Source organism: Myotis brandtii, unplaced genomic scaffold (assembly GCF_000412655.1).
Source record: "Myotis brandtii unplaced genomic scaffold, ASM41265v1 scaffold573, whole genome shotgun sequence".
NCBI lineage: Eukaryota > Metazoa > Chordata > Mammalia > Chiroptera > Vespertilionidae > Myotis > Myotis brandtii.
In genome coordinates this window covers 2,458,573-2,471,194 of record NW_005370145.1, presented here as the reverse complement: position 1 = coordinate 2,471,194, position 12,622 = coordinate 2,458,573, and the positions used below count along the sequence as shown (strand labels likewise).

General features: G+C 53.6%; 1 protein-coding gene across 5 annotated transcripts in view; it reads left to right on the top strand.

Annotated features, from left to right (window-relative positions):
- Window positions 1-7,992, top strand: part of GAS7 (growth arrest-specific 7) — a 208,312-nt gene extending 200,320 nt beyond the window's left edge. For all 5 annotated transcript variants that reach the window (XM_005878809.2, XM_005878811.2, XM_005878805.2 and 2 more), the window contains exons 10-14: window positions 1,245-1,373; window positions 2,248-2,371; window positions 5,214-5,293; window positions 6,639-6,737; window positions 7,434-7,992. In XM_005878809.2, coding sequence (XP_005878871.1) covers window positions 1,245-1,373; window positions 2,248-2,371; window positions 5,214-5,293; window positions 6,639-6,737; window positions 7,434-7,547 — 546 coding nt within the window. In that variant the 3' untranslated portion in view covers window positions 7,548-7,992. The remainder of the gene's footprint in view (window positions 1-1,244; window positions 1,374-2,247; window positions 2,372-5,213; window positions 5,294-6,638; window positions 6,738-7,433) is intronic.
- Window positions 7,993-12,622: the final 4,630 nt, after the last annotated feature.

Below are 12,622 nucleotides of genomic sequence, written 5' to 3'. Positions count from 1 at the left end.
AAATAATAGGACATTTTAATAAAAATTAATATTTTTTATTGAACATTAACTTACCAGACACTGAATAACTGCACAAATTAATAAGCATAACGCAAATAAACCTATTTTTCTTGTTCTTCGAAAGTGAAATATTTCCTGTTGCGCACACCAAACAAGTCAGTCCAAGACTAATGACGTGGCCATCGGCTGCTAAAATATTCGCCACTAGTATTAGTGGAGAGAAATAGTGCGCCTGTGCATAAGGCGCTTAAGGGAAATGAATGCGACACGATGATAGTAATCAGTCATTAGTGAACATTGTAGTTCATTATTAATATGTATAACAGGATATTATAAAAATTAAGTTAGGAAATTTTTATCAAAACGTTTCTGACATACCATTATATTGGCTGGGCCGCAAAAATACTCGTTGTGGGCCACGGGTTTGACATGCTTGCTCTAGGCTGCTCACCTGGCTTGGCAGCAGCTCCACATTTACCTATTTTCTCATCAAATGCATCTCATGTTCACACCAAAAAAAAGGTGGAAGTAAAAATTCTTCCAAAAGGAGTGGGATCGAGGGAAGGAATCAAAGAGAAGGAAAATGCTTGAAAAAGATCCCCCACTCCCCTCAGAGCATAAACCTCTTTCTCTGGCCTCCGGCCTGCGAGGCCGTTCCCTGTGCTGGGATGGGTGTGCCGTCTCCATGCAGACCAATGAGATGAGCAGCCCCCACCCCCAGGTACAGGGCAGAGGGGGCCCTGTGAGCCCCCACCGGCCTCAGCTGCCTCCCACCATCGATTCTTGGAGCTTTGCACCATGTCCAGATCACCTTCGCAGGCTCGCACGGGCACAGAGCAGGTGTTCGGTGAACAGAGCTGCCCTGCGACGCCCAAGAATGGCATCCATGCCAGTGACGGGTGCCTGGGCACACCATGGTGGCGTGGTTTTGCCCCCAGAAAGCTTCCAGCTTGGAAGGTCAGGGCCCTCCCAGGAGCTGTGGGAGCTCAGAGGGGGAGGAGGTGACCACCAAGGGACTCGGGACGCTCCGGACACCAGCCTGTCCATCCAGCAGTGAACCGGGGCATGGCCAGCTGAGGCGACTTCCTAAACCTCCTCCTCATTAGTGGACACTCAGTTGTACTCAGAGGGCCAGGCCACCGCCCCAGGCCCCCCCTCACCTGCGGGGTTGGGAGCTGCCCTCCCCCAGCGCTTGCTTGCAGCTGGTGCCCGGGGTCCTGAGTGTGCCCCTCTCTCCTCCACAGCTTCACAGTGAGGTGGAGAAGCCCCTGATGAACTTCCGGGAGAACTTCAAGAAAGACATGAAAAAGTGTGACCACCACATCGCCGACCTCCGCAAGCAGCTTGCCAGCCGCTACGCCGCAGTGGAGAAGGTGAGGGGCCGGGGATGCTGGGCCGGTGGAGGGGGGCCTCCTGGAAGAGGGTGGGCTGAGCGGGGTAAGTGAGGGGGGTGGTGGGGTCACCAGCCCACACCTGAGGAACCTGCCTCCCCCCAAAGAGCAGATGGGCGCTCTTCCCCATGGCACTGCCCAGAGGGCCGGTGGAAGCAGGCGAGGCTGCATCTGCAGTGGGAAATCAGTGGGCTCCACCCAGTCCCTGAGACGAGGTGCATACAGCCATGGTCTCCTGGGATGTGGAGCCTGGATGTGCTGCTGGTCTACGCGTGTCCCTTTGTCTGGGCCTCGCCTGGCAGATTCTCTCCTGACGGAATCACCCCCTCCCAGAAGCCTATGAGGGCTAAGCTGGTGGCAGCTGCTGATGGCCCCTGGAAGGGAGGGAGCTGTCCCCGGGGCTGACCACAGGACTTAGGGTGCGGGAGAAGGGGGAGCGCACGGCTGCAGGCACCCTAGACGGCCAGCTGCTGCCCCCAAGGACCCGTCCTGACCCAGACTAAGCACTGCTGGAGGTGACGTGGATGACCCTGTGCTCGCCCCCCACCCCACCCCACCCCCAGGCTGTGATTTTAGGGCTGTCTGCAAGTGCACACTCCATCAGACTTGGCCTGAGGCTTGCTGTAGGCCAAGTGCAGTGAGAGACGGGATGAGAGAGAGGGTCGCAGGCTCAGCACAGTGACTGGGCGGCCCAGTGATGCTAGTCTAGCTGAGTCTCCTAGGGCCATGATGGCATCATCCACACGAACAGGGAAAAGAAAGGACTCATGTAGAAACGGGGAGGCTGTCCACGTGACCGCGGGCCCCTCCTGGCTCTGAGCCCCGTGAGCAGCGCTTCCGCGTCCTTGGCCCCCAGGCCCGGAAAGCGCTCACGGAGCGGCAGAGGGACCTGGAGATGAAGACCCAGCAGCTGGAGATCAAGCTGAGCAACAAGACGGAGGAGGACATCAAGAAGGCCCGGAGGAAGTCCACGCAGGCCGGTGAGTGGGCCACGCCCAGGTGTGGGCACCTGGTCGGGGAGGCCCAGCAGGGGGAGCTGGGGGAGGGATGCCCGGAAGGTGCATCCCACTGGTTGGGGGCCGGGGGCTGTGGCGTGGGAGCGGGCTAGGCTGCCTCCAGGCCTGGCTCTCTGACCGGGAAGTGGTTACTCCTCCATGGCCCGGAACTGTGGGGCCCTGTCACTGCGGGGAGCCCCTGGAAGTACAGACTGCACCCCAGCAGTCTCCCGAGGCTCACCTATGGAGATGGGCGCCCGCCCCAGTCAGCAGCTGACATTTTTCATGAAATAACCACATTTCAGATTCTCCCTGAAAGATGCTTCCAGTGCATTGGTCTCTGCTTCCACCTAGTGGTAAATATGAGCTAATGCCCAAGGAGCGGGGAGAAAAGCCAGATAGAACCAGTGAAAACTTACCAGATATTCCTTTAAAGAAGTTTCACTGCGTGCAAGGACAGGGCATGGTGCTTTCTGAGGCCGGAAGGTGTGACATAGGGTTAGGGTTCAGATCAGATGGTCTAGTGCAGTGATGGCGAACCTTTTGAGCTCGGCGTGTCAGCATTTTGAAAAAACCCTAACTTAACTCTGGTGCCGTGTCACATACAGAAATTTTTTGATATTTGCAACCATAGTAAAACAAAGACTTATATTTTTGATATTTATTTTATATATTTAAATGCCATTTAACAAAGAAAAATCAACCAAGAAAATGAGTTCGCGTGTCACCTCTGACACGCGTGTCATAGGTTTGCCATCACTGGTCTAGGACCTGGATTCTAGGTCCCTTCCACTCAGCTTCTGCTAAACCTCATACAGTCAACTCATTGTGGAACGAAGCAGCCATGGACATTTTGAAATAAGATGGTGTAAAATAAGTCAATAACAAATAATAGAAACATACCCAGAAATAGAAGGCATTATATGCTTACTGTGATTGGGCAGGGAAAGCTCGGGCAAGGAAAGGCATATTTAAATTCCTGTAATTAGTTAAGTTATTAAATAAAATTACATTATAAAATCAATATCTTTGCTTGGGGAAAAAAATTTAATCAGCACATAAGAATATAAAATCTTAATTTGCCAAATTAATCACCATCAATACGTCCTAGTTTTTTTAATGTTTTCAGTGTTTATAATGTTTATATTTAAATGTCTACACGTTAGGTCATATACTCTATGTTCCGAAGTTATATTTTAACTGGTATGCCTTAGAGCTAGCTCTATTCCATTACCCATACACTCAATTATCCAGCCATTCATGTACATCAGACTTTTATTTTCTTTGTCATCTAAGTATTTATTTCATTATCATTTTAATAAAATAAAATTATTTCTTAGTTTGTGACTATTAGGTACATTTCTGGGAAATTTTTCCATTAAATATAACTTATTTATATTTAAAAATTATAAACTAAAGCCCCATAAAATAAAATAAAAAGTTTAGGAAAATGCAAGCAGCAGCACACAGTCAAGCCATAGTATCAGCAGCCAGAGGTCTCAGTGGGCACGCACTTGCAGTGGCATATCGACCTTTTCCCTTCCAGTTCGTTTTTCTTGGGCTCAAGGGCCCAGTCCTTGACCTTGGACCAGGAGCACAATGAACAAAGCCCTTGATTTGGTTCTGTTACTCAAGGTCATCTCCCAGCTAGTGGTGTGGTTCAGGTGGAAGGGAGCCAGGCCCTGGGTCGTGTGCACGTTTGCCTTCACCTTCACACGAGAATGACAAGGTGATGTCACAGGAATAACTTCTAATCCACTCCCAGTACTAGACTTAAAGCATAAACTAGTTAGCTTTGACTGGCTCGAGTTTTTCCCATCATGAGCAAAGACCGTGATGCCGTCCTCCCTGGAACCCTGTGATGATCTAAACTACACATAGACCAAGTCATGCACTCAGGGGGTGCACGTGGACCACCTGAGCATCTTGTGAAAGTGCAGTTCTGATTCGCCAGGTGTCGCGTCGTCCTGAGTGCTGCATTCTGGCAGGCTCCCAGGGCATATGACGCTGCGGGTCTGGGAGCCGTGTTTTGTGTAGCAACGTTCTGGGGTGCTGGTACCTTCGGCATGTTTGCTGTTACCTTATAGGTTGTTTTCTTTCTAATTACAAAACGTTTCAAACGTACCTGTGATTGCAGAAAACAGTGTAGTAGCATCAAGATTGAATAGTGATGTCTGTTTCTGAGCTCTTATGAAATAAAATGCTACGGAAAGAGCCCCTCTCCTCCCACCCCGCCTTTCTGTCTCCATGCCAACGCAGTGCTGGGGTCGGTGGGTAGGGCTCGGTGCATAATTCCATGCCATTACTGCACATGGATGAGCCATACACCGGCAGACACATTATTTTGTATTTCAGCATGGCATCCTGCTGCATGTACACACACACACACACACACACACACACACACACACACAACGGACATAATTTGCAAATTTTTCTTCTTTAACTCTTAACGAGTACCAAGCTGCTTGTGACATTTTTTAACCCAAAAGGACTCTCCAATGTGAAGTGAAGCTACCGTCTTTAGAGAGGAAGCATGTCTTTGGCTGGTGATAGGTTGGGAGGTCCTAGGAGTAACCCCCTCCCCACTTCACCCCACACACTGAGAAACCTCCATCCTGACTTCTCGGTGCCTGGGGTCAGGTTCGGTTGGGCACTGAAGCTGGTCTCTTGTGGTGCCGGGTGTCTTCCGCTTTTCACTCCCGCCCCCACTTTCCACTGGCCCACGACCCCAAGGAGAGGAGAGGGCACGGCTGTGGGGTGCAATGGCAGAGGGCAGCCACAGCAAGGACAGACAGGGTGTGACGGCCGCCTTGGCCTCTTCCAGGAGATGACCTCATGCGCTGCGTGGACCTCTACAACCAGGCCCAGTCCAAGTGGTTTGAAGAGATGGTGACCACCACGCTGGTGAGTGCCCCGAGATGTGTGAGCATGCCGGTTCCGTGCCCGCACTCAGGGCGCCCTGGGTGGTAGAGTGAGGTGACTGTGGAAGTAGGCATTATGTCTGCTCACATTGGGGTCCAGACCTCGCCTCTGGGTGAGTCCAAGCTCATCCATACCCTTGCTCTGGCCCTTCCTAGCTGTGTAAACACGGGGGAGGGTTGGCTGTGCCCTGAGGGGTCAGGTTCAACTGAGGAACCCCCCAACGAGTTGTCAGTGGCCCCTTTAGGACAAATAGCCAAGTTGCAGGATGCGTGACCCTCTCATCCCCAGAGGAGTTTCAGCTCCTACAGGGGAGATCCTGGCAGTGGGTGAAGGGTGAGGCTGGGAGCTGTGTAGGGGGAGCGGGGGTGGCCCCCGATCAGGGGCCTGAGGGATCGGCATCAGAGCCCTTCTCTTGCCTTCTCGAGATTTTCCTGTGAAGGGGCAGCACCTCCTCCTCGGTCAGCACTGGCCGCGGTGAGATGTGGTGGGCACGTGGGCACATGGGTCATTGGGCCAGAGGAGAAAGGAGGAGCATGCCAGCTGCTGATCACGTTGCCCCGTTGCCAAAGCCACGCCCGTCCGCACCGGAGTGACCTGCTTTCCTCCTGCTTAATCCCCTAACGGAGCCCCCTGCCTTACCCTCCCTGGGTAATCACCGGGGCAGTGACCTAGTTATGCAAGAACAACAGCCTGAGCCTCTCAATTCCAAAGATGCGGAACCACCTAGAAACCAAAGGACAGACCTTTCCACTCTTCTTCCCTTTGACAGTGACCACCCCACCCCCGGCCCCTGCCTCCCCCGGCCTGGTCTCGGGTCTGTCCCTCAGCACTCGGGGTGGACAGAGGACAGAGGCCCAGGGAGGCACGGGCACCCCGCATGCGTCCCATCTCTCCACCCCCGGGAACCAGAGCCGGGTCTGCACTGGTGCAGAATCATGAGTCAGACCACAGCAGTCCGGGTTCAAATCTCGCTCCTCCCATAATTCCATGTCGCTATGGGCAGGTGAAGTTCCCTCTCTGGATGTTCATTCCCTTGTTTGGAAAATGCAGACAAGAACAGAGCCTGTCTCTTCAGATTATTATGAGCACGATTAGGCAAGGCCTGTAACGCTCCAGCACCCACCCGCCCGGCAGGGCAGGGTCCAGGCGGCAGTAGCTGCTGTGTCAGCATCCGCACCTGCACCGCTAGATGTGGGACCAGTTCCTCATCAGACCCCGAAGGGTCAGGTGGGACCGGCCTAAGCAGCGGCGACGTGTGTGCGAGGGTGGTCTGGGCCCGTGTGGTGGGAAGGACATGTCACATGTGTCTGCGTTTCCTCCTGTGCAGGAGCTGGAGCGGCTGGAGGTGGAGAGGGTGGAGATGATCCGGCAGCACCTGTGCCAGTACACACAGCTGCGGCACGAGACAGACATGTTCAACCAAAGCGTGAGTTCCCCGCCCCAGGCGGAGGCCCCAGGACCCCGGGGGGACCACTGTTCTGTGGCAGGTGAAGTGGTCACTACAGATGAACCTGAGTGGGCGGTGGGCAGCCTGGGGACGGGCCTGCAGGGTGTCCTGCCACCCATGGGAACCCATCCCAAACGCAGGAGTGGATACAGCGCACGTTTCCCCAGGACAAAGCTCATGGTAGTTAAACAGCTGAAGACGATATTGCCTGCCTCAGTGAATCTCTTACCAAAAAGATAAAAGAACTAGGACTATGCAGAATATCTAAAGCTACAATGTCGATATTGCCTGCCTCAGTGAATCTCTTACCAAAAAGAAAAGAACTAGAACTCTGCAGAATATCTAAAGCTACAATGCATTTGCCCTGTTCTGTGGTGGTAACCGTGGGAGCGAAGGGTGGAACTGCTCTCAGACCTGGAGCCCTTGAGCCACTCCTCCCTGTCATCCAGCCTGCGGTCCGGAGGGTCAAGTGCTCGAGTGAGAAGCAGGGGGGGACGAGAGGTCCCGGCTCCCGCTCTCCCAGCGTCTGCACGTCCGCCCCTCACGGGCCTCCCCTGGGGCTCCCAACCCTCTGAGAGGCTGCTGTGACAGCAGAGAGGCGGGCAGCCTGGCTCTGAGGCCGGGTCCCGGGCGCTGCTGCCCCTGACGGTGTCCTCTCTTCTCCATCCCTTGCAGACAGTCGAGCCTGTGGACCAGCTGCTTCGAAAAGTGGACCCAGCCAAAGACAGGGAGCTGTGGGTCAGAGAGCACAAGACGGGCAACATCCGCCCTGTGGACATGGAGATCTAGGCGGGCACACGCGGCCCCCGGGGTCCTGCCAAGGAGAGGGGCCAGGGGGCCCATGGAGAGGAGGTGGTGGGTCCCGCTGCCAAGTGGAGCTGCCCTCCCCCCCACTCTCCTGCCCACTGAGGAGAGGGGAGGGTGAGGGCTGCAGCCAGCGATTCCAGAAGGGCGGCCTGGCGGCCTCGCTGGGAGGTCCCCGTGTTCCCAGGCCAAGAAGGTGGATCCACAGCCCCGCCCTTGTCTCTGAGGCCGAAGACCCCCAACTCCCATGTTGTGCTTGCCGTTCCGGGAACAAACTGAAGCTGGAACTTTGTGGTCCCTGCTGAGCACCGTAGGGTCATCTCCCCGCCCAGAGCCAGCTGCGTCCCATGCTCGTGCCCCTGGAAGCCCCGAGGTCCTTCCTCCAGCTGGCCCTCTGGTCTCCAGGGAGGTCTCTGTCTCCAAGGCCCAGTGTCAGATCGCCGTCGTGGACGGAAGGCAGCGTTCAACAGCCCGCACTCAGAATCCTTTGCAGCCTTCCTTCCTTATTTTTTCCCCGTTGCATTCTGGGAGTCCACATCCTGGCTCTTCCCTGTCTCTGTTCATGATCAAGAGTCTTGGGAAGAAGGCCTCGCTGCCACCTTCCCAGACTGACCCTGCCTGGAGAGGTCAGGATGGAACTACCTCATCAGCAAATCAGCCCTCAGTCATAGTGCTGAGTTGGGTTCCCCAGTAGATCAGGCATCCTCTGCAAAGTCTCTCCCAGAATCCCCAGCCCCCCGACCTGCAGATGCCCTCCTCCCATCCCCACCCCTCTCCACACTGTAAACGGGGCTGGGTCAGTCCCACGTGGGAGACAGTCTGGGGCAAGTCTTTGTCACCGTCCCCCCCTCCCCCCCGATGGCTCCCCTTGCTTGCATATGGCAGCATTGGGACCACTGTCCCTCGTGTGGCTTCCTGTCAGTGGTGGTCACTGTACAGGCATCGAAGGCTAACATGGCCACAGTAGGTTGTCGCCTACTGGGCAGCGTCTCGCCACCGTGGCCTCTCGGCAACTCCTGCACAGTCCAGAGCCCAGCATCAGGCCCTGCCTGGGGGTGGTGCCACCTTCCCTTTCTTCATCTCCCAATGGCTCGTAAAACCTGGTCTGCGTGTGACGTAGGAAGCTTTCAGGGCTGCAGTCGGGTCCTTGCCCATCATGTGCTCCTCTTCCTGACCCCAGCAAACATGTTCTCCGTCATGTTAAGTCCTGAGAATCAGTTCGAAAGGACCAGAGGAAGGAAAGGGAGCTGAAGGAGGAAGTGCAGCTAGCCAGGGGCAACCCACGCCCTGAGAACCAACCCATCTTTCTTACTTAATCCTCCCCATCGATTACTTTGGATTTACAGGATCCATATATTCCCAAGAGCGTGGAATTCTAGGAGCACAACTCACTGGTCTTTCAGTCTTACGTATCGGATGATGTATTAACTTTGAATCTTTCGGTACCTCTTTCATTGAGTCAGACCGCTCTCTCACAGTTTATGGTAGAAAGATGCTGAATATACTAAAGCCAACCAAACCTTGTCCCTTCTCTTACGGAAGCATCCCAACCAGAAAGCTCAGTGTGAAGGCCTTGTCCAACCTGAATCTGCCCACTGCATGGAGAACCCCTCCCGGCTCTGCGATGGGGCCATGACACCAGCCACCGGTTTCAGGGTATCCGCTCTCGGTTTCTTTATTAAAAACAGGTGCAAGTAGGAACTGCTTTGTGGCTTAGCAGAGTAATTTGTGGATGATATTCAGCTATTCAAAGCCAATGGCCGTGTTATGAACACATCTTTTGAGTGGATATGCTCAGTGAGTTTGCCTTCTCGCTTCTCTCTGAGGGTCCTAGTCTTCTGCTCCTCCCTGGGACAGAGCGAGCTCTCCTGCCTCTTCTGGGGTAGCCTGAGCTGGCCCCGTGTGGGCCAGTCTGTCTGATGAAGTGATTCTTTCCTCCTCATCCCCTCACCTCAGTCTCGGTAGCTTTTTCACCTACTTTTTCTCTGTTTTTCTTCCCTCTCTTATTCATTCATCAAGCATTTAACTGAAGACAAGTGATGTGCTAAGATCTGAGGGCAAGGTATGGGCTTATTTTCTGTGATTGTGTATAGACATCTTTTCTCCAGGGTTCTTGCAGGTTAGTGACCTTGGCGTTCACATACAGGTACGCTGTAGACCTTGGGTTTTCAGGGATACTGTCTGTTGTGCTGATCTGCATTCATTTATTCAGCAGATCCTTGGGACAAGCCAGGCACTCTTGCCCGCCCCTCTATTCCCCATGTAGACAGAGGTATTTGGACCTTTCTGGAGAATGAGAACATTTAACCTACTACATTTAACCCACTGGGAATCTGTAATTATAGTACAAACTACCGTCATACGGCATTTACCCAATTGGTGGGAGATAGACAGCAACAAGGCTCAGTGCCCTAGTCACTAGACTCCCAGCCCATATCCAACTTGAATATCTGAGATTTCTTTTTTCTGTTTTGTTTTGTTAATCTTCACCGGAGGATATTTCTTTCCATTGATTTTTAAAGAGAGTGGAAGGGACAGGGAGAGACAGAGAGAGAAAAATATCGATGTGAGAGAGACACATTGATTGGTTGCCTCCCGCACGTGCCCCAACCAGGGCCAGGGATGGAACCTGCAACCAAGGTACATGCCCTTGACTGGAATCGAACTCAGGACACTTCAGTCCACAGGCTGATGTGCTAACCACTGAGCAATTGGTTAGGTCTGAGATTTCTTTTTTGTTTTAAATAACTCCTCACTTTACAAAGAGGATGAAGCCTAAGCATGGCCAGTGAAAGTAATACTGAATTAAGAGCAGAGCTGGAGTCGACAGTCCAGGCCCCCTGTCCTTGTCCCCACCCCCACCACCCACCTCCGCAGTCTGGGTGAAGGCAGGATCAGGATGAAGTCTAGAGCATCTAAAACTCCACTTCAGGGTAGCAAACACTCTATCTGGTCATTGTTTTGCGTTTATGTTCTGGTGTTTAGGTTGTAAGAGGATTTGACGGGGTTTATTCAGAAGGGTGAGTGAGTGAGTCTGGGTTTTTCTTGAGCGCCTCTATTGTTCATTTCTGAAAACAAGTGAGCCCCTTCTACCTGCCTTCACTTAGTTTTGTCTGTGAAAACTGATTTTTTAAAAAAATTCACTATGACAAACTGTCTTGCCATGACAACCTCCAGGAAAAGCCACTGGTTCCTCTCCGTTTTTTTCTAGTGTTTTGATCAGTATTGCAAAGCCCTGGCAACTGAACCACACACAGGAGTGGCTGTCCTGAGGGAGGTTCTGCCGCGGGGTGCCTGGGCCTCCTCTCTACCTCTACCCAGCGCCCAGGGGGCGGGAGGATTCCGCAGCAGGAGGCACGTCTCTGCTCAGCGCTGAAGGCCACAGAAGCCACCGATTTCATGAACCAGGGATTTGTTTCCATTCCCTGTGTGAAACCCGATCAATGACTAGGTTAGTGGATGGGTGCAGAAAGCTCTTGTTTCCCCAAGTCCCTTCTGAGAAACACAAGCCATAAAATTCAAAGGAGTCAAAGACCTCCGCTGGGTTCAGTGATTCTGCTTCCAGCTGTGAGAGGCCTTGACACGGAGCAGAGCGTCTGCACAGGATCCCGCAGACCTGCTGGTTACTGTGTCGGCAGGGAGCGCACTTTGCAAATGCTACGTGGAGTGCAGATGGCTGCGTGCTTACTTGGCCAGCACCCCAACGTACTCCCCTGGTCCTTCCCACCCCATGGGACACCCTGCCTTTTCTTTTTCCAGGTTTATTGAGGTATTTGATACACAGTATGGGGGTTTATTGACATACAGTAAAATTCACCCTTTTGAAGTATATTGGTTCTGTGAATTTTGACAAACTTATCCAGCCTTGTAACCACCTCTAAAATCAACACAATATTTCCGTCACTCCACAAACTCCCCCAGAGCCCCGGCGTCCATCCACTCCCCCCACCCCAAGCCCTTGGCAGCCACGGATTAGTTTGCTGACCTTAGAGTTTGTCTTTTCTAGAAGGTTGTATAAATGGAGTCACACTGTGTAGCCTTTGGGTGATTGAGTCAGTTGGTGGTGTTGACTCAGCCTGTTTGCGTGGCTACTTCCAGCCCAAGGCTCCTTCTCCAAATGCCAGCTGTGCCCAGAGGTAGTTCTGGGGGCTCACACTGGCCTTTTTGGTTCATGTCAGGATTAGACAATGCAGAAGGTTGCCAGGGATTGGGCGGAGGGGTGGCGGGGTCTGGGCTGCCTCTCACTTCTGCTGTGCCCTGAAGCTTGCATCTCAACTAGCAGGTCCCCTCTCTCCTGGGGACCCTCAAGTCTGCTCAGCTTGCGCAGTCCTTGGCATTGAGCATTGGGGGGAAAGCAAATGGGCGTAGCATGGATGAGAAGGCAGGGACCTGGCCTTGGGCTCCTCACCACCCTTTCCTGGATCTGCTTCATCTGCAAACCGAGGGTATTATTCTAGAAGGTCCCAGGCCTTCTGCAGTCACTGCATCCTGTCTTCCCACTAGTCGTTCCCAATTCTGTACCCTGTGCACATGGCCACAGCTAATCTGGGTCCCATCAGCGCAGTAGTGCGTGGTGTTACCTAAACTCCTCACGAGAGGGGCACCCTGCATTTCTCCATTTAGATACAAATGAAGCGACAAAAGTTTCGTGAGCTATTGAGTGAGGGCATTCCTCCGTAGGACCCCCAAGGTGACGTGTCTTGATCTTGGCCGGCTCAGCGACAGGTGCGCCCTGGGAGGCAGCCAGGCCCGCTCTCCAAGCAAACTGCTGAACACACCTGAGCCCAGGCCGGGCCAGCGCGAGCCCCACAGGCTCCCGTGCTAGAGCCGAGGTCTGCGCCACTGGGAGGCCCTGGGCTGCATCTTGCCAGGGAGGACTCCTCACCCCCACCCCGACCCCCACCCCTAGGAGTCCTATTTCTGTCTGGCCTGTCTTGAAGGGAGGGACCCAACTCCTGCGGCTGCAGGTTGGGGTGAGACTAAGACAAGTGACAGAGCATGTTCCCCTCCCCCTCACCATCTAGACACTGGGCCGGGCTCTCGGGCGCCTCCGCTGGGAG